This window comes from Ranitomeya variabilis, chromosome 8 (assembly GCF_051348905.1).
Source record: "Ranitomeya variabilis isolate aRanVar5 chromosome 8, aRanVar5.hap1, whole genome shotgun sequence".
NCBI lineage: Eukaryota > Metazoa > Chordata > Amphibia > Anura > Dendrobatidae > Ranitomeya > Ranitomeya variabilis.
Genome location: NC_135239.1, coordinates 18,051,862 through 18,074,095, shown reverse-complemented (window position 1 = coordinate 18,074,095; position 22,234 = coordinate 18,051,862). Strand labels below are relative to the sequence as shown.

Here is a 22,234-nt window from a genome sequence, read left to right as displayed (position 1 = left end):
AAATCCACGCTGGAGATTCAAGAACACCCGAACCGTCTAACGGTCCGGGGGGAGAACACCAGCCCCCTAGAGCTTCCAGCAAAGGTCAGGATACAGATAGGAACAAGCTGGACAAAAATACCAAACAAAACAAAAGCAAAAAGCAAAGAAGCAGACTTAGCTTGAAAAACAGGAACCAGGATCAGAGGACAAGAGCACAGCAGATTAGCTCTGATTTCAACGATGCCAGGCATTGAACTGAAGGTCCAGGGAGCTTATATAGCAACGCCCCTGAACTAACGGCCCAGGTGAGGATATAGGAAAAGACAGACGCTCCAGAGTCAAATCACTAATGACCACTAGAGGGAGCAAAAAGCAAAATCACAACAGTACCCCCCCCTTAGTGAGGGGTCACCGAACCCTCACCACGACCACCAGGGCGATCAGGATGAGCGGCATGAAAGGCACGAACTAAATCGGCCGCATGAACATCAGAGGCGACCACCCAGGAATTATCTTCCTGACCATAGCCCTTCCACTTGACCAGGTACTGAAGCCTCCGCCTGGAGAGACGAGAATCCAAGATCTTCTCCACCACGTACTCCAACTCGCCCTCAACCAACACCGGAGCAGGAGGCTCAGCAGAAGGAACCACAGGCACAACGTACCGCCGCAACAAGGACCTATGAAACACGTTGTGGATAGCAAACGACACAGGTAGATCCAGGCGAAAGGATACAGGATTAAGAATTTCCAATATCTTGTAAGGACCAATAAAACGAGGTTTAAATTTGGGAGAGGAAACCTTCATAGGAACAAAGCGGGAAGAAAGCCACACCAAATCCCCAACACGTAGTCGGGGACCCACACCGCGGCGGCGGTTGGCAAAGCGCTGAGCCCTCTCCTGTGACAACTTCAAGTTGTCCACCACAAGATTCCAGATCCGCTGCAACCTATCCACCACAGAATCCACCCCAGGGCAGTCAGAAGGTTCCACATGACCCGAAGAAAAACGAGGGTGGAAACCAGAGTTGCAGAAAAACGGCGAAACCAAGGTGGCGGAACTAGCCCGATTATTAAGGGCAAACTCAGCTAACGGCAAGAAGGTCACCCAATCGTCCTGATCAGCAGAGACAAAACACCTCAAATAAGCCTCCAAAGTCTGATTAGTTCGCTCCGTCTGTCCATTAGTCTGAGGATGGAAAGCAGACGAAAACGACAAGTCAATGCCCATCCTACTACAAAAGGATCGCCAGAATCTGGAAACGAACTGGGATCCTCTGTCTGACACAATATTCTCAGGGATGCCGTGCAAACGAACCACGTTCTGGAAAAACACAGGAACCAGATCGGAAGAGGAAGGCAGTTTAGGCAAAGGAGCCAAATGGACCATCTTGGAGAAGCGATCACATATCACCCAGATAACAGACATGCCCTGAGACACCGGAAGATCAGAAATGAAATCCATGGAGATATGTGTCCAAGGTCTCTTAGGGACAGGCAAGGGCAAGAGCAACCCGCTGGCACGAGAACAGCAAGGCTTAGCTCGAGCACAAGTCCCACAGGACTGTACAAATGACCGCACATCCCTAGACAAGGAAGGCCACCAAAAGGATCTGGCCACCAGATCTCTGGTGCCAAAAATTCCTGGGTGACCTGCCAACACCGAGGAATGAACCTCGGAAATGACTCTGCTGGTCCACTTATCAGGCACAAACAGTCTGTCAGGTGGACAAGAATCAGGCCTATCAGCCTGAAATCTCTGCAACACACGTCGCAGATCAGGAGAAATAGCTGACAAGATAATACCATCCTTAAGAATACCAACAGGTTCAGCGACTCCAGGAGCATCAGGCACAAAGCTCCTGGAAAGAGCATCGGCCTTCACATTCTTTGAACCTGGTAAATACGAGACAACAAAGTCAAAACGGGAGAAAAACAATGACCAGCGGGCCTGTCTAGGATTCAGGCGTTTAGCAGACTCGAGATACATCAGATTTTTGTGATCAGTCAAGACCACCACACGACGCTTAGCACCCTCGAGCCAATGACGCCACTCCTCAAATGCCCATTTCATGGCCAACAACTCCCGATTGCCCACATCATAATTTCGCTCCGCAGGCGAAAACTTCCTAGAGAAAAAGGCGCAAGGTCTCATAACAGAGCAACCAGGGCCTCTCTGCGACAAAACGGCCCCTGCTCCAATCTCTGAAGCATCCACCTCAACTTGAAAGGGAAGCGAGACATCAGGCTGGCACAAAACAGGCGCCGAAGTAAACCGACGTTTCAACTCCTGGAAAGCCTCCACGGCAGCAGGAGCCCAATTAACCACATCGGAGCCCTTCTTGGTCATATCCGTCAAAGGTTTCACAATGCTAGAAAAGTTAGCGATAAAACGACGGTAGAAGTTAGCGAAACCCAAGAACTTCTGAAGACTCTTAACTGACGAGGGCTGAGTCCAATCAAGAATAGCTCGGACCTTGACTGGGTCCATCTCCACAGCAGAAGGGAAAAAAATGAACCCCAAAAAGGGAACCTTCTGTACACCAAAAAGACACTTTGAGCCCTTGACAAACAAAGAATTTTCACGCAAAATTTTAAAGACCATCCTGACCTGCTCCACATGCGAGTCCCAATTATCAGAAAAAAACAGAATATCATCCAGATAAACGATCAGAAATTTATCCAGATAGTTCCGGAAAATGTCATGCATAAAGGACTGAAAAACTGAAGGGGCATTAGAGAGCCCAAAAGGCATCACCAAGTACTCAAAATGACCTTCGGGCGTATTGAATGCGGTTTTCCATTCATCCCCTTGCTTAATGCGCACAAGGTTGTACGCACCACGAAGGTCTATCTTGGTAAACCACTTGGCACCTTTAATCCGGGCAAACAAGTCAGACAACAGCGGCAAAGGATACTGAAATTTGACAGTGATCTTATTTAAAAGCCGATAGTCAATACAAGGCCTCAAAGATCCGTCCTTTTTAGCCACAAAAAAGAATCCCGCACCAAGAGGGGAAGAAGACGGACGGATGTGTCCTTTCTCCAGAGACTCCTTGATATATGAACGCATAGCGGTATGTTCAGGTATCGACAGATTAAACAGTCTTCCCTTAGGAAATTTACTGCCTGGAATCAAATCTATTGCACAGTCACATTCCCTATGAGGAGGCAATGCACTGGACCTGGACTCGCTAAAGACATCCTGATAATCAGACAAGTACTCCGGAACTTCCGAAGGCGTAGAAGAAGCAATAGACACAGGCAGGGAATCCTCATGAATACCACGACAGCCCCAACTAGACACTGACATAGCCTTCCAGTCAAGGACTGGATTATGGGTCTGTAACCATGGCAGCCCCAAAACAACCAAATCATGCATTTTATGTAGAACGAGAAAACGTATCACCTCGCGGTGTTCAGGAGTCATGCACATGGTAACCTGTGTCCAATACTGCGGCTTATTTTCTGCCAATGGCGTAGCATCAATACCCCTAAGAGGGATAGGATTTTCTAATGGTTCAAGAATAAAACCACAGCGCTTAGCAAATGAGAGATCCATAAGACTCAGGGCAGCACCTGAATCTACAAACGCCATGACAGGATAAGATGACAGTGAGCAAATCAAAGTTACAGACAGAATAAACTTAGGATGCAAATTACCAACGGTGACAGGACTAACAACCTTAGATATACGTTTAGAGCATGCTGAGATAACATGTGTAGAATCACCACAGTAGTAGCACAAGCCATTCCGGCGTCTATGAATTTTCCTCTCATTTCTAGTCAGGATTCTATCACATTGCATCAAATCAGGTGTCCATTCAGACAACACCATGAGGGAATTTGCGGTTTTTCTATCACATTGCATCACATCAGGTGTCTGTTCAGACAACAACATGAGGGAATTTGCGGTTTTGCGCTCCCGCAACCGCCGGTCAATTTGAATAGCCAGGGACATGGTATCATTCAGACCTGTGGGAATGGGAAAACCCACCATAACATTCTTAATGGCCTCAGAAAGGCCATTTCTAAAATTAGCGGCCAGTGCACACTCGTTCCAATGTGTCAGCACGGACCATTTCCGAAATTTTTGGCAATACATCTCAGCCTCGTCCTGGCCCTGAGACATAGCCAGCAAGGCTTTCTCTGCCTGAATCTCAAGATTGGGTTCCTCATAAAGTAAACCGAGCGCCAGAAAAAACGCATCAATATCAGTCAATGCCGGATCTCCTGGCGCCAACGAAAAAGCCCAATCCTGAGGGTCACCCCGTAAGAATGAAATAACAATTTTTACTTGTTGAGCAGAGTCTCCAGACGAACAAGGTTTCAGGGACAAAAATAATTTACAATTATTCCTGAAATTCCTAAACTTAAATCGGTCTCCTGAAAACAGTTCAGGAATCGGAATCTTGGGTTCAGACCTAGGATTTCTGGTAACATAATCTTGTATACCCTGCACACGAGCGGCAAGCTGGTCTACACTTGTAATCAAGGTCTGGACATTCATGTCTGCAGCAAGCTTAAGCCACTCTGAGGTAAAGGGGAAAAGAAAAAAAAAAATGAGAGAAGGAAAAAAAAAACTCAAAATTTTCTTTCTTATAATCCCACTTCTGCAATGCATTAAACATTTAATACTGGCCTGGCATACTGTTATGACCCCAGTGGACAGGGTCTCAGAGGAACGTGTAAGTCTGCAAGATACAAAAATCCAGCTCATAGGGCTGTGGTAACTGGGTTGACCAAATAGCTACTCCTAACGCCAACACTAGAAGTAGCCGGGGATCATGCCTACGGTGATCGCTAGATGACTCGCGCCAGCCGGAGAATCTAACTACCCCTAGGAGAAGAAAACAAAGACCTCTCTTGCCTCCAGAGAAAGGGACCCCAAAGCAAGATACAAGCCCCCCACAAATAATAACGGTGAGGTAAGAGGAAATGACAAACACAGAAATGAACCAGGTTCAGCAAAGAGAGGCCAGCTTACTAATAGCAGAATATAGCAAGATAACTTATCTGGTCAACAAAAACCCTATAAAAATCCACGCTGGAGATTCAAGAACACCCGAACCGTCTAACGGTCCGGGGGGAGAACACCAGCCCCCTAGAGCTTCCAGCAAAGGTCAGGATACAGATAGGAACAAGCTGGACAAAAATACCAAACAAAACAAAAGCAAAAAGCAAAGAAGCAGACTTAGCTTGAAAAACAGGAACCAGGATCAGAGGACAAGAGCACAACAGATTAGCTCTGATTTCAACGATGCCAGGCATTGAACTGAAGGTCCAGGGAGCTTATATAGCAACGCCCCTGAACTAACGGCCCAGGTGAGGATATAGGAAAAGACAGACGCTCCAGAGTCAAATCACTAATGACCACTAGAGGGAGCAAAAAGCAAAATCACAACAGTTACAGAAAACCAGAAATATCATCTTATTAACTGTCCTCCAGTAGCCACTGCTAAACATAGATAATTTCTGAACATTATTATGGATAGTCACATTAAAGGGAATCTGTCACCCCCTGGGAGGTACATAACCTATTAATATGGGCATACAGGTGATACAAATGTTAAACTAGTCCTAACTGTATGCCTCATAGCTCCAGTCTTGTTGAGAAATAGTATTTTATTTCTGTTTGCTAATGATCTCTTCCAGGCTATGGAGCGTGCCTGGAATAAATCTCTGCCTCATGTCTTTATTATCATCCCATCAGCGTCACATTGTCATTTGATGCGTAATGACGTCCCCAGAATTCCGCTCCTGCACCCTGCAATTGTACAATACCTATTCCACCTTCATATGGGCATTGGCTTCAGCTTTCTGCACAGGTGCTGTGTGTGCGGCGATAAGATGCTTTCCCCACGCCTTCCTCCTTGCATAGTTAGGAATCGTACAGTTTCTGATGTCCCTGTCACCTGTATGCATGGTAGGAAGAGCACCTTTTTTCGGCGCACACCGGAGGTCACTGCAACAGAAGGAGCAATGACTCGCCAGCGCTTGCATGGAAGAACGCTGAAGCCAATCCCCATAGAAGGGAGGAAAGGTACGCTATTGCAGGGTGCAGTCTCGGGATTCCGGTGCCACCGTTACACGTCACCAGATACTGTGACGCTGATGAGAGGGGGGTGGTATGATAATAAAGACAAAAGGCAGAGATTTCTTCCAGGCACCGCAAGCCCCAGAACCTGGAAAAAATCATTACCATATAGAAATAAAATATGAGTTCTCAACAAGAAGACCACAAATATGAGACATACAGGTAGGACTAGTTTAACAATTCTATCACCTGTATGCCCATATTAATAGGTCATATACAGTTGTGGCCAAAAGTATTGACACCCCTGCAATTCTGTCAGATAATAATCAGTTTGTTCCTGAAAATGATTGCACACACAAATTCTTTGGTATTATTATCTTCATTTAATTTGTCTTAAATGAAAAAAAAAAACACAAAAAGAATTGTCCTAAAGCCAAATTGGATATAATTCCACACCAAACATAAAAAAGGGGGTGGACAAAAGTATTGGCACTGTTCGAAAAATCATGTGATGCTTCTTTAATTTGTGTAATTAACAGCACCTGTAACTTACCTGTGGCACCGAACAGGTGTTGGCAATAACTAAATCACACTTGCAGCCAGCTGACATGGATTAAAGTTGACTCAACCTCTGTCCTGTGGCCTTGTGTGTACCACATTGAGCATGGAGAAAAGAAAGAAGACCAAAGAACTGTCTGAGGACTTGAGAAACCAAATTGTGAGGAAGCTTGAGCAATCTCAAGGCTACAAATCCATCTACAAAGACCTGAATGTTCCTGTGTCTACCGTGCGCAGTGTCATCAAGAAGTTTAAAGCCCATGGCACTTTAGCTAATCTCCCTAGATGTGAACGGAAAAGAAAAATTGACAAGAGATTTCAACGCAAGATTGTGCGGATGTTGGATATAGAACCTCGACTAACATCCAAACAAGTTCAAGCTGCCCTGCAGTCCGAGGGTACAACAGTGTCAACCCGTACTATCCGTTGGCGTCTGAATGAAAAGGGACTGTATGGTAGGAAACCCAGGAAGACCCCACTTCTTACCCAGAGACATAAAAAGCCAGGCTGGAGTTTGCCAAAACTTACCTGAAAAAAGCCTAAAACGTTTTGGAAGAATGTTCTCTGGTCAGATGAGACAAAAGTAGAGCTTTTTTGGGCAAAGGCATCAACATAGAGTTTACAGGAGAAAAAAAGAGGCATTCAAAGAAAAGAACACCGTCCCTACAGTCAAACATGGCGGAGGTTCCCTGATGTTTTGGGGTTGCTTTGCCGCCTCTGGCACTGGACTGCTTGGCCGTGTGCATGGCATTATGAAGTCTGAAAATTACCAACAAATTTTGCAGCATAATGTATGGCTCAGTGTGAGAAAGCTGGGTCTCCCCCAGAGGTCATGGGTCTTCCAGCAGGACAATGACCCAAAACACACTTCAAAAGCACTAGAAAATGGTTTGAGAGAAAGCACTGGAGACTTCTAAGGTGGCCAGCAATGAGTCCAGACCTGAATCCCATAGAACACCTGTGGAGAGATCTAAAGATGGCAGTTTGGAGAAGGCAACCTTCAAATATCAGGGACCTGGAGCAGTTTGCCAAAGAAGAATGGTCCAGCAGAGCATTGTAAGAAACTCATTGATGGTTACCGGAAGCGGTTGGTCGCAGTTATTTTGGCTAAAGGTTGTGCAACCAAGTATTAGGCTGAGGGTGCCAATACTTTTGTCTGGCCCAGTTTTATTATTATTATTATTATTATTATTATTTATTGTTATAGCGCCATTTATTCCATGGCGCTTTACATGTGAGGAGGGGTATACATAATACAAACAAGTACAATATTCTTAAACAATACAAGTCATAACTGGTACAGGAGGAGAGAGGACCCTGCCCGCGAAGGCTCACAATCTACAAGGGATGGGTGAGAATACAGTAGGTGAGGATAGAGCTGGTCATGCAGCGGTTTGGTTGATCGATGGTTACTGCAGGTTGTAGGCTTGTCCAGTTTTGGAGTTTTGTGTGAAATGAGCAATGTTTTTCTTTTTGCTTAATTCTCTTTTGTGTTTTTTTCATTTAATACAAATTAAATGAAGACAATAATACCAAAGAATTTGTGTTTGCAATCATTTTCAGGAAGAAACTGAGTATTATCTGACAGAATTGCAGGGATGTCAATACTTTTGGCCACAACTGTACGTCCCAGGGCATGGGTGACAGATTCCCTTTAAATAAAAATTAGAAACCATCACCAAGAAGCAGCTATGGAGGGCAGCAATAGCGGAGCCTGATAAGTAGGGGGCTGTTTGCATTTGATAGTTGTGTCCCTTTCTCTTCAGGGCTTTGTGGACTAATTCACAATCAAAGCAAAATTAAAGAAAAAAAACAAGAGGGTAGGTGCTCAGAGTAAGAGGCTGTGCATACGTTCAGGAATCGAAGCCGAAAATTTGGCTGCAAATCCCAATGTGTTAGCAGTAAAAGAGTAAAATACGTGCGTTTTTGTTGCGGATTTTTCCCCCACTCATTAGTATAGGTGAAACCTGCTGCAAAAATTATGGAAATTTAAATCTGGTTTGAAAAAATAAGCAACTTGTGCAGAAGGCATCATGAATCTCATTCACTTTGCTGGTACTAGGAAATCCTTCAGGTTTTCTGAATAAACTGCGCAGAAAAAAACATGACAAAAACACAACTTGTGCACATACCCTAATGCTCCTACCCATGCCATGCTGTTATAGATGTGGGCTTTCTGGAGGCATTAACCAGCCTTAACAGGGTTTTTTTTTCTCTGGGATTACTTTGGCTATATGTATTCCATTTGTGAAGGTCTACTGTATATAAAAGGGATTGTCAGGCTAAAAGAAATTACCGTAATGTATATTTGTCGACTAGGTGATAAATTACTGATCGGAAGGGGTCCTACCATTTAGACTCTCATCAATAAGCAAAATGGGGAATTTTTATGCTTAGAAGGGGACTTTTTTCCACGTTGCAAAATGGAGCGATAGGTCTGATGCAGTGGAAAATTACAGCAGATAGTTACACATATAAAACCCCTTTAAAAGGTGCACCCCTTATATAGATAGTTTACATAGGAAATTTCTATTCTTTAATCGGAAGACCCTATTTAATTATGACTTTTGTATTCTTTCCAGCCCCACCATCTGTATCTATCCAGCCTGACATATCATCATCAACATGGGACTGGGGTTCCCCAGCACAAGGTAAAGTGTGCTTTCCACAGTTTTCCTTTAAAGTTATGATTTTTTTTAACATTGTAATGACAAGGCGAAGAATTGTGATTTTTTTTTTTTTTTTACTTTTATGTTTTAATCGACTAAATTACTGATGGTAAAAACAGACTCACTGACCAAACAATGATAAAAATCTGACCCCCCAAAAAACAGATGAAAATCAGTTTGCTTTTTTGCATGTATGAGAAAACAGTGGCTGTCTGAATGAAGCCTAAGACAATTTCTCATTGATGATTTATTTCCTGAAGGTGGATTAGGAGTAGGGAGTCGATCGGCTGCTACCAGTCCAACGGGATCCCCGCAGCACCATACCAAGCCGCAGACTCTAGATCCATTTGCTGACCTTGGAGCTCTGGGTGCAAATCTTGCTGGTAATATTATGCCTCTATATCTTATTAGCATGGTCTGCAAAATCAAAATGATAAAAAAAAAAAAAAAAAAACATTTTGGCAAGTCATTAAAAGTTTTATTCAGCCATTTTCTAGTTAAAGCTGTTTTTGGCCTTTATTCCAGCTTCTGAGAGGACTGTGATCCATCTTTCCAGATCATGTCTTCTTGTAAAGATGGATTTTCTCTTTATCTACAGTAGATAATAACCCCACTAGTAGCTTTAATGGAGCCATATTGGTTATCTTACAGCTTTTTTTAAGCTGATAAGCTGCATTTTTTAACAACATGACTAAAGGTCATAAAAATACTGGTGGTTAATTTTTATTATATGGCAAATGATCTTTAGAGATATGTACATTTTTTGCAACCAATTCCTGCCAGCAAATAACTCACATTATAGTCACATAAAGTTATCAGACGCTATCAGTAATGATGTAATGGTTCTGCTTCTTGTCACTCATCATATGTTTGTAACTGTCTTGATACAGGTGGTTCTGCATTTGCAAGTAAGCCAACAACCCCAACCGGTAGCGGCGGGGGATTTCCTCCTTCCTCACCCCAGAAGCCATCTCCACAGCATGCAGGGGGCAGCTGGCAGCCGAATTCTGGATATTCCTGGCAGCCACATTCCAAACCTCAACAAAATGTCCCACACTCATCACCACAAAACAGACCCAACTACAATATCAGCTTCTCCGCAGTGAACAGCGGCCAGAACGATAGGGGAAAAAGTGCCGCCAGCTCTGGTAAGGCTGATTTACAGAATATTTATGGTTATTTTACATACCTAAAGCACACCCATCCTACAGGCTGAAGAAAGGCATGATATTGTGGTCCTCAATTCCCCAAACAAGGTACTGCTATTGGTACATATACGAGTCCTGTCTGTTCAGGACGTGTCCTGATTCTTATGCCCTGTAATGTGCAATCCGCTATTTCTGCCTGTATGCTGTTTTGACAGACAGGTAAAAAGCAGACAGAAACCTCTTTTTCAGACAAATATTTGCCCCCACTTTCTTTAGAAAGACAAAGATACTCCCCCACTCGCTATAAAGACAAAGATACGCCCACACAAGGTACAAAGAGACGCCCACATAGACAAGCACACGCTCCCTATAAAGACAAAGACACCCTTACTCACTATAAGAGCAAAGAAACACCCCCACTATCTACAAAGTCACCCCCATCTCACTATAAAGACAAAGAAGCCCACACTCAATATAAGACAAAGAAACACCCACACTCAATATAAAGACAAAAAGGCACAGCCACACTCAAAGTCAAAGACTGCTATGAAGACAAAGACACACCCTCACTTCCTGTAGAGACAAAGGCGCGTCCCTACTTCCTGTAGAAACAAAGGCACGTCCTTACTTGCTGTAGAAACAAAGGCACGTCCCTACTTCCTGTCTCTACAGGAAGGCACATCCCTACTTCCTGTAGAGACAAAGACACCCCCCCACTTTCTGTAGAGACAAAGGCATATCCCTACTTCCTGTAGAAACAAAGGCACATCACTACTTCCTGTGGAGACAAAGACACCCCCCACTTCCTGTAGAAACAAAGGCACCCCCCACTTCCTGTAGAAACAAAGGCACGTCACTACTTCCCGTAGAAACAAAGGCGCGTCACTCAATCTCATTCACATGCTTGTTTTTCCTGACTGAATTTGAGAACTGCTGTGTTTTTTAAATTGGAATTGTTAATTCTTTCAGCATTTTTCCCGTGTTTCTTTTCACACATACAAAAGCAATAAGTGTGCAAAAACCCATCAAAAAATGCAGGAAAAAGCTTTTTCTGCGTTTTTTTGTAGTTTTTTGATGAACAAAAACCATAATTTTATTAATACCTTCACCACCTTGCGAATTTTTGCTTTTGCGCGTTCGTTTTTTGCTCCCTTTCTTCCCAGAGCCATAACTTTTTATTTTTCCATCAGTATGGCCGTGTGGGGGCTTGTTTTTTGTGGGACAAGTTGTACTCTTGAACAACACTATTGATTTTAACATATCTTGTACTGGAAAAAGGAAAAAAGATTCCAAGTGCAATGAAATTGCAAAAAAGTACAATTCCACAATTGTAAAAACTGACCTGCCATTATGATTCTCCAGGTCATTACGAGTTTGCAGATACCAAACATTTAAAGATTTTTTTTTATTTAAGTGGTGAAAAAAATCCAAAGTTTGTGAAAAAAATAATGGCATCATTTTCCGAGACATATATATTTCGGGATCTGTGGCTGGGTAAGGGCTCATTTTTTGTGCGCCGAGCTTAGGTTTTTATATATATATACTATTTTGGGGTAGATATGATATTTTAATTGCCTGTTATTGCATTTTATTTTAATGTTGTGGCAACCAAAGAAGCGTAATTCTGGAATTTTGATTTGTTTTTCTTGTTTACCGATTGGATTAATTAATTCTATATTTTGATAGATCGGGCGTTTCTGACTAAATATGTCTATTTTTTTATTGCTTTATTTTGAATGGGGCAAAATCAAAATGGGGGTGATTTGAACTTTTATATTTTTAATTTTTTATGTACAATAAAAAATGTATTATATGTGGTACTGTGTTAGCCAGAAAATCGATTTAAATACTTTTATGCACAAAAGTATTAATTTGTTAACCCGCTTGAAGGAGACCCTGTGCTCTGAAAGCTTGCAAATATATTTTTTGTTGTTAGCCAATAAAGGTATCACTCCGAGAATACTTTTATCATTTTTGGGCATAAAAGTATTTACATTATTTTTATTTTATTTAACTTTTTACTTGCTTCAATGGTCTCCTTAGGACTTGAACATGTGATCTTCTGATTGCTTGTGCTACAGAAATGCTCATCTACTATGAACACTGGCTACGCCAACCCCCTGATGTAATGTCAACCCATTGGCGCCCCACGATCATGTTACAGGGGTGCCAATGAGTGTGGTTAATGAAGTGCTTCCGGCATGTTCATTTTAAATGCCGGTGTCAGAGATTAACAGCGGCATTTAACATTTTAACATCCACACGTGGATCGAGATTCCACCTGCAGCTGTTAGGCACACATGACAGCTGATCAAATCAATTGTCATGGGCCTGAAAAGATGAGGGATCTGGCGGGCTTCGTGTGCCATCTATGTGCTGTCCGTGTTTAGCATTGCATAGTATAAGCGAAGCTTTGTAATTTTGTAATTTATTTATTTTGTTTAAACATCCTTAAAAAACACTGATGGTAAAAACAAAGACACACTAATCCCAAAACACAGATTATACTAGTACCATTTTTTCATGTGTTTAAATACTGAACGTGTGAATGAGTTTTTCAGCCTTTGTATGTTAAAAATAATAATTTGCCTTTTCATTAATAGCAAGTATTGAAAATGGTTTAAAATTAGGCTACTTTCACACTAGCGTCGGGCTCGGCCCGTCGCCGTGCGTCGGGCCGAGGTCCCCGACGCTAGCGTTGTCCCCGCCGCACAACGGGGGCAGCGGATGCATTTTTCCAGCGCATCCGCTGCCCCATTGTGAGGTGCGGGGAGGTGGGGGCGGAGTTCCGGCCGCGCATGCGCGGTCGGAAAAAGCGGACCGTCGGGAGCAAAAAACGTTACATGTAAGAAGATTAGAAAGCTGCAGGACATTACACAGTGATAAAGCTCTATCTACTGTTCACATGTGCAGCATTTTGGCGCCTGGCGCTGCAGTTATCAGGGAGTCACATAGTTGTTGTATTTATACAATTATGCAGATTTACCGAGCAAAGTACTCCAAAAAAGTTGAGTGCATTTTTCATGTATTTTGCACCTACTTTGGCAGTTTTTGGAAGTGTTCTGAAAAAAAGAGCTATGGCTTACAAAAGCCTAAAAAGTAGTATATTAATTAATGTTATGCACACTTTATTTGGCCGAAAAAAACTGGTGTAAAGTCTGTCAAGCTTAAGCTGAATAACCAGAAGTGTTCCATGTGTCACACTGCATGCGTCATTTCAATAAATTTAGTGAAATGTATTACGGTACATTGTCACCACCTTATACAAAACTATTCCTTAGCGTTGTCTTTACAAGCTATTAATAGATATACTAGTTATTATACTCTGGTATTCTTGTCATTTAAGATGTGAAACCGAAGGCTTCAGCTGACAACTTTGAAGATTTGCTCTCTAGTCAAGGGTTCAATGCACACAAGGAGAGGAAAGGACCAAGAACTATTGCTGAAATGAGGAAGGAAGAAATGTCAAAAGAAATGGATCCTGAAAAATTAAAGGTGAGAAGAGTGGGGCAGATTTACTAATAAAAATGCATCAGAATTCTCAGTCTCAGATTCTTCCACAGAGAGCTAGCCGCACCATTTCTATCCTCTCTGTAGTTCAGATAATCAGTGTAGTCCTGAAATAAGAAATCCCCATCTTTTGACTAATTGTTCCTTAAAAGGCTATTATTTTTTTTTAATTAAGCCCTTTTCCAACATAGGAAGTAACAATACGTCCTACATTGGACCCCCATGTATGAATCAGTCTGAGCACCCATGCTACCTGGCAGCTTGCTCTGATCCCTGATGTTTAACCACTTACATACTGCTGTCAGCCACCCCACTGAAGGCCACCATGACTGTCATCTTAGTTCTCCTGTGAAGCCCATCCATCAGAGGATCGTAGATTAAAATCCCCTAAGGTTATGTTCACACAGTTTTTCTAGTATTTTTGTTTTCGGAGTGGATCCTCCTCTATAGCCTTAACAGTATGTGGACACAGAGCTTTTGTGGAGAATTTGTAGTGGAAACTCTCCAAATCCTCCTCAAAAATGCAAAACTCTTTAAAAACATTTTTTCCTAGTTTCCGCCCAAAAAGCTCAGCAAGAAGCCTCATTGTGCACATACACAAAGACTGCTGGGAAAACTCTTCCTATTTGGGACATACAGTTTTCTGTTCATATGAAGTTTTGATTTTTTTTTTACTGAAGATGTTTTGAAAAACACTGGCTGGAAAAAGTGCATATTACTTCTTTGAAGCTAATCCTAAAGTAAACCTCTAAATTAGGCACATTCCAATAAAGGGTATATGCACATAAGGTCTTTTTTGGACCACCAAGTTTTTCTGTTCAGAGCCACTTCAGGAAAATGCCGGTGTCTTTTTCTTTACTTTCCATTAAAGTGGCAAGCAGCTTCCTAGCAGAAGTCATCTGAAGAATGAAGCAGTTAAAAATAAGTAGCAAAAGTATTGAGAGAGTTAGAAGTATTGGAAAATTTAAAGGGCTTGTCTGGTGAAAACAACTCATACTCACAAGATAAGTGATAACTTATTGATCGTGGGAGTCTGACCACTGGGATCGGCAGGATGGGGAAATTTTTATCCCCAATGGGGCACTTATATCCTCATTAGAATGGAGCATCTGTGCATATTCCAGCCTGCTGGAGCTGCCAGAAAAAGCCGAGCGCAGCACTCAGCAGCCCCATAGGAAATAAATGGAGCTACAGTTGGACCTATGCACTGCTGTTTTATTGTAACAGGAATAAAAGTGCTCAGTTATGTTGATCGGTGCTGGTCTCAGCGGAGTGGGAAGATCCCCAAAATCTATCTGTGGGTAGTTGATAACTTGTTTTTACGGACAATCACTTTGGGCTTGAATTCCATTGTATTAATGTGCTAAAAACAGAAGTGAGCTTTCAGCACCTTTTCACATTCTTCTAGTTCCTGATGTTCTTTTTTTTTTTATGCAACTTTTCTTATTTCATTCCACATTCATTCTTTCCATATACTTATCCATAAACACAGTTCATACCTAATATTTCCAGAATGTGGCATATTTGTCAATATATAAACAGATTTAGCTCCAGTGGGGCCTGGCCTACCCAGCTCCTTCTCAGATTAATGAGCCACAGTTCTGTGTGTCATAGTGGGATGCAGTTGTGTGCAGCCAAAGGCAGCCTGGATGCCAATACAGTTGATAGCAATGGTGAAAGAGGGAGCGTAAACTGATGCTTCCTCCTTCATCATTCTTCCTCAGCATCTGATGTCTCAGCTCAGTGGCCGCAAAGATGTCCCCACATGCTATGCAATGAGGTCACTATGGAATGGCGTCAGTACGCCTGCTGCACTCAGATGTGCGGCACTTCAGATCACACTATGCAAAGATGGAAACAGGGAGGAGAGGTGAGTATTTTATTTTTTTTTAAATCAGTGAGTGCATTATACTATATGAAAGACTATGGGGCCCATTAAACGATATGTAGGAGTGCACTATACTACATGGAGGACTATGGGGAATGCATTATACTATGCGGATGACTATGGTGAGTGCATTGTAATGTTTGGAGGACTATGCAGAGGGCATTATACTATATGAAAGACTATGGGGCCCATTATACTACGGTATATGGAGGACAATGGGGAGTGCATTATACTATATGGAGGACTATGAGGCTCATTATACTATATGGAGGATTATGGGGAGTGCATTATACTATATGGATGGCTATGGGGAGTGCATTGTACTGTATGGATGACTATGTGGAGTGCATTATACTATATAGAGGACTATGCAGAGTGCATTATACTATATGAAAGACTATGGGGCCCATTATGCTATATGGAGGACTATGGGGAGTGCATTATACTATGCGGATTACTATGGTGAGTGCATTGTACTGTTTGGAGGACTATGCAGAGTGCATTGTACTATATGAAAGTCTATGGGGCCCATTATGCTATATGGAGGACAATGGGGAGTGCATTATACTATATGGAGGACTATGACTCTCATTATACTATATGGGGGATTATGGGGAGTGCATTACACTATATGGATGATATTGGGGAGTGCATTGTACTGTATTGAGGACTATGTGGCGTGCATTATACTATATTGAGGACTATGCCGAGTGCATTATACTATATGAAAGACTACGGGGCCCATTATACCTTATGGAGGACTATGGGGAGTGCAATATACTATATGGAGGACTATGAGGCTCATTATACTATATGGGGGATTATGGGGAGTGCATTACACTATATGGATGACATTGGGGAGTGCATTATCCTGTACGGAGGACTATGGGGAGTGCTTTATAGTATATGGATGACTATGGGGAGTGCATTATACGGTACTATATAGAGGACTATGGGGAGGGCATTATACTATTACTACTACTGCTGGGAAGCATAATTCCTCAGTGATAGCACTTCAGCCTTGCAGCGTTGGGGTCCTGGGTTAAAATCCCACCAAGGACAACATCTGCAAGGAGATTGCATGTTCTTCCCGTGTCTGTGTGGGTTTCCTCTGGGTTCTCCGGCTTCCTCCCACACCCCAAAGACATACTAAGAGTATCTAGATTGTGAGCCACAAAGGGGATAGTTCTGATATACATGTAAAGGGCTGTGGAATTAATATGTGGCCCATTTTACTTCATGGAGGGCTGTGTGGGGGATCACAGTTGGTGAACCATACTGTTTTGGGGTCACAATACTTTTTCATAGGAGTTGAGGTGGGGTACAGTATGGTAATCATACTGTGCGTGTGCAGGAATTCACTGTGGGGGTATCATACAGTGTTTGTGTGACATTTTTGTTGGCATCATACTTTATGGGTTCAATGATAGGGGGCTCTAGGGCTTCAGTACGAGTAAAATTACTTTGCAAAGGCTACAAAGTTGTGACATATGCTTTTCTGTGACCCCGACAAATATTTTTTTTCTTGTTTGGGAGGGGAGGGGGCAATTAGAACTTCAGCTATGGGGCCCCATGATTTTTATGTACACCCCTGGTGGGACCTTGATGCCATATTCCTTGAGAATGGTAATATAAAATTGCATTTTCAATTGCAGATCTTAGACTGGATTGAAGGTAAAGAGCGAAACATACGAGCATTGCTCTCTACCATGCACACTGTGCTTTGGGCAGGGGAAACCAAGTGGAAACCAATCAGCATGGCGGATCTGGTCACCCCGGAACAAGTTAAAAAAGTATACCGGAAAGCTGTGTTAGTGGTTCACCCAGACAAAGTAAGTACCAGCTACTCTCATTATGTTTTCTTCCCTTTATTCCAAGACTATTTTTCCTTGTACATAGTTAAGGGAAGCTTGTTTTTGTGGGACAACTTAATTTTTTTAATTACACCATTCACTTGACCATATAATATATTGGAAAGCAAGAAACAAATTCTAAATGGGGAGAGATGGTGAAAAAAAATTCCTTCATTTTTTGTTATATTTTTACGGTGTTCATTGTACAATAAAAATGATCTGGCAACATGATTCTCCAGATTAGTACAAATATGGCGATAACGAACAAACTGACATAAGTAAATATTTTAATTCTTTTAAAAAATTCAGAACCGTTTAAAAGAATAATTGGATCTATGTCGCTATATTCTAACTTCTGTAACTTTATTATTTTTCCTTTGATGGAGCTCTGTGCTGGCTGTAATTTTTACTGGAATAATTTTAAATTGCTTTTTACTCCAATTTTTGGGAGCAGGGGAGGGTGCGGTAACCAGGTAAAAACCTACAATTTGTACATTCCCTACTCAGTGACTCTTTCAGTTGAGCATCCGGTGAGCCGCCTGTACAACCTCCGCTTCCTTCTCAGAAATATGACATGGACATTGACTTTGATGAAAACTTTACCACTTTCAGCTGCACAGATGAATTATTTAGCAGTGGTGGCAGCTTTATTGTCAGGTTATGTCATGGACATAATCACCTTTACATACATTGTTACTTATAGATTTGTATCTCTGCAATGGTGTGCTGTTAAACAAGGCCAGCAGAGGGTGAGAGGGCACAAGGGGAAACTTCCCAGCACTCAATGACTCAGTGTAATTGGATACGGCCATCAATTGCGTTTGTGTTGAAAATCTGCATCTATAGCAACAAAGCTACATCTGCTCTGGTGCATGGTCCCAGGAATTCAATATGTCATTTTTAAGGTCCTCATAGTATAACAACTGCTGTCTGATGAACATTTACAGGGGGAGACAAGCAGCTGCCAAACCCTTCTGGCACTAACTTATCCTCCAAAGGGATAAAGGATTGAATATTCTAAAATTCAAAATGCCAACTCCTTTTTTCTCTCGCACGACCATATACACCAAGTATAGGTCATCAATTTCAGATTAGTGGGGGTCCGACACAATGACACCGCACCCTCACTATTAGCTGTTATTTGTTCCTTTGGCGGACAGAAAAGAATGGTTTTAACACAGCTGCACTGTGCAGCTCCTTTCAATGTGTTGCGGTCACCGCCAGGTATTGCGGTATTCTTTCTGTTCGGAGCTGTTCTGCAGTACCTGGCAGCTTCTGTTTCACCTTAAATGGAGCTGCGCTTTGTAATTTAAAGGGCCTAATTCATCAAGTTATTTTGACAGTTTTGTAACACATCTTGAAATGTCGAAAAATGTTTGCAGAACAAATATTTAGCAACTTTTGACATAGTTACTCCCGTCTCGGCCAGCTGTGCCCAAGTGGGCAAAGCTTGGGTAAGTCGTGGCATGACAAAGCCTGCTCAGCAAATACATAAAAAAATTACACCACTTTAGTGCATAAATTACACCAGAATTGTACTCTAATCTCTTACTGGAGTAACATTTCTGGCAAAGGTGCATGGCAGTTGTAAGATGCATCTAATTGATTAAGAAGAGAGTGCCTTTTAATTAGGTGCAAGTTATTCCAGGGGTGTCTTCACTTAGACTGGGGTGCACAGCGCCTGTTACGGGGTTACCGGGACAGTGTGGAGCCAGAAGACCGCAGCATCTGATTACTCCTACTCCTGCGCTAAGAAGAAACACTTCTCCTTCATTTTAAATGTGCTCGAGCACAGCTGTGCTCGATAAGCCACGCTTTATCCCCTTATAATCTGGGCTCTGTTACAAATCCTTGTCAGAGCAAACATTTCCTGCAAGGCTAACGGAGGGAGAGGAGTTCTTCTGAAAAGGAGAGTTGGAGGAGTTATCAGTGACTGTTGCTTGGTTTGTATGTGTGGTAATTCCTTATCCTTCTCTATTTTGGTTTATTCCCCTACCTCCATGCCCCGGTGCATTCCTCTGTTATATGTGAGTGAATATTTTGTATTCCTGGAGCTTTCTGTTAACCCTTGTTTTTGTTGCCTTGTTTGTCGGGTTGGTGTACTACGGTACACAGTAGCGACCCCTCTTCCCTGGGTGAGGGAAGAGAACAGATGGAGGGCTGACTCAGGAGATAATGCAAGGTTAGAGGCCCCAGCATCTTCACCTTCAGAAGTATCCCTGGGAATAGGGTGTGCTAGGGCGCCCTCTATTGTTAGGGACAAGGAAGGAGCCCCTGGCCCCTGATCACCCGACAGCTGTGTCATGACAGCGCCAATGTTAATGAATGGTGCTAAAAGTCTTCATATCTGGCTGACACCAGAACAAATAACAGCTCAGATCTGATATTGTTGACCTTTCAGAAGTGTTGTGACCAGACAACCCCTTTAAGTCTTAACCCTTAACACAACAAAAGCCATTGAATATGTATCATTAGGTGTTGAGTTACATTTTTCTGCATCGAGATATGTATCTGCATTGTGATATCTTTGTCCCTTTGTGACCTTCTTCACAGCATCATGGGGCATGTAGTTTCCAGCACTGCTGCCTGCAGATAGCAATTTCTGCAGTCCAAAGGCCAAACAGAGCACTATCAGTTTGTCTAGTCTAATCAGCAAGTTACATAAAGAACAAGGGAAGAATATTTTTAACACTGTAGCTATGTAAAGGTTTGGTGCACATCTGCATATGCATAAACGTGTCTGCAGGAGTTTCCCTTTAATGCCTTTGTGTTTATTTCACAGGCCACTGGGCAGCCCTACGAGCAATATGCAAAGATGATCTTTATGGAGCTGAATGATGCCTGGTCAGAATTTGAGAATCAAGGACAGAAAGCGTTATACTAATCTACATATCTCCCCCTTATCTTCTGTGCAGTATAACATCCATCCATGAACGTGACGGACCTTCCCTGGTTTTCTCTACAAACCTCAATATTTCCATTTATCTCGTGTGTTAGGGCGAATGTTGTTGACATGGATATCCTTTTTCAGAACAAACATTTGCACTCAACGTGTAGCAGTAAATATTGCTGTCTTAAGTTCCTCTCCTTAGTGTTTTATTTATTTTGATAATTTATTGAATTATTTATAAAGTGGATTTCAATTAAAATCCTCTGGAGTTGAAAGCGTTAACTTAAACACAAGTGACAGCTCTTGTCCGTGGTATGTGCCTGTATTATTTTTTTTTATGAATACGGATTCCCCTATACCCTGCCCAAACACAAAGGAATAACATATTTTATAGGTTTCTGAAGGAAGAAAATGTATGTTGAACTCACTTTTTCCTTATTGGGGGTAGAGAAGCAAACCCTTCATTTTCTAGGCTGCAGAGAAATATCATACTATCATGAAATATTATACTTAAAGGTGTACTGTTGACCAGTAGTAAGATCCTTAGGACATGTCATCAATATCAGATTGATGGGGGTCTGACACCCAGCACCCTCACTAGCCAGCTGCTATAAGCTCTGGCAGAGGTTGGATATTCACATTGAACAGATATGCAATGTGCAGCTCCATTTAATGTGTAGCAGCTGCTGCCGGGTACTGCAGAACAAATCTTTTTTTTAAAAATAGCAGCTAATCTGCCGTACCTAAGGATAGGTCATCAAAATATTGTGATAGGAAATCTCCGTTAATATGGTAGATCATATTTACTCATCAGAAGGTGACATCATAAGTGGGATTGTCACCGAATTCCTGAGATCTTTATGACAAAGTGTAGTTCCCCTTTAATCAATTACTTTTTGTTACAATGTTTCATGCTACATATTAGCTCTATGTAGTTAATATGTAATTGATTGAAAACTTAAATCTGAATCTCGATTAAAAATTGTTTTGTTGTTTTAATGTATTTTACATTTCTTTTGGATATTAATTTATTCAATATATGACTGCAGACTCATCACTAACTTGGACAGGGATCGCCAAGGGGTCTACAGTGCCTGCGGGCCGCATTAACCAGCCTCAGGGGTCGCATGCCACGTGACTGAGACCTCTGCTATACTGCCTCAACTGAGGGATGGTCTCTAAATCAAGGAGACAAATGCAATCCATGGCATTACAGGGCTGGATACGAATTTACAATAATGAATCAGGATCTTGGGGTGTTGACATTGTGTATATTTCTCTGTATTCAGGATGGTATATAACATAAGAATGATAAATTGTCACCCAGCATCTATTAAATATTGAGTTGTCCATCAGTGCTATGGACTCTTGTTCCCTTGCCATGCTCTCCTTAAAAAATTATATAAAGCAACTTGTGTTTTTTTTTCAGAATTTAATGATTGGAGATTATCGCAAAATGTTAGAAATTTATGTGAATCTTAAGAATTCTGCAAAAAGATTTGCAAGACCCTGCAGCATTCCTGTCTCCTGTTCTGAGTAGTAGGCCCCGCTAATGGGACCGCATTGAGTCACAATGGGCGCATGATGGTGCAGGGGCCTACTTATCAGAAAATGCAACCGGGATGCCATAAAAAGGAGATTTGCAATGCTCTGGTCCGGAGGTCGTGGGCTACCAACGTGGCTGCTGGAACAGGGCTCT

The 22,234-nt window shown here is 42.2% G+C and overlaps 1 protein-coding gene and 1 long non-coding RNA gene across 4 annotated transcripts in view; one reads left to right on the top strand and one right to left on the bottom strand.

Annotated features, from left to right (window-relative positions):
* The window catches only part of DNAJC6 (DnaJ heat shock protein family (Hsp40) member C6), a 78,701-nt gene extending 57,871 nt beyond the window's left edge, over nt 1-20,830 (top strand). For all 3 annotated transcript variants that reach the window (XM_077276594.1, XM_077276595.1, XM_077276593.1), the window contains 6 exons: nt 9,160-9,228; nt 9,507-9,629; nt 10,137-10,394; nt 13,741-13,889; nt 17,448-17,624; nt 20,428-20,830. In XM_077276594.1, the coding sequence (XP_077132709.1) occupies nt 9,160-9,228; nt 9,507-9,629; nt 10,137-10,394; nt 13,741-13,889; nt 17,448-17,624; nt 20,428-20,529 (878 nt within the window). In that variant the 3' untranslated portion in view covers nt 20,530-20,830. The remainder of the gene's footprint in view (nt 1-9,159; nt 9,229-9,506; nt 9,630-10,136; nt 10,395-13,740; nt 13,890-17,447; nt 17,625-20,427) is intronic.
* Nucleotides 1-22,234, bottom strand: part of LOC143787669 (uncharacterized) — a 49,823-nt gene that overhangs the window by 7,545 nt on the left and 20,044 nt on the right. The window lies entirely within an intron of this gene.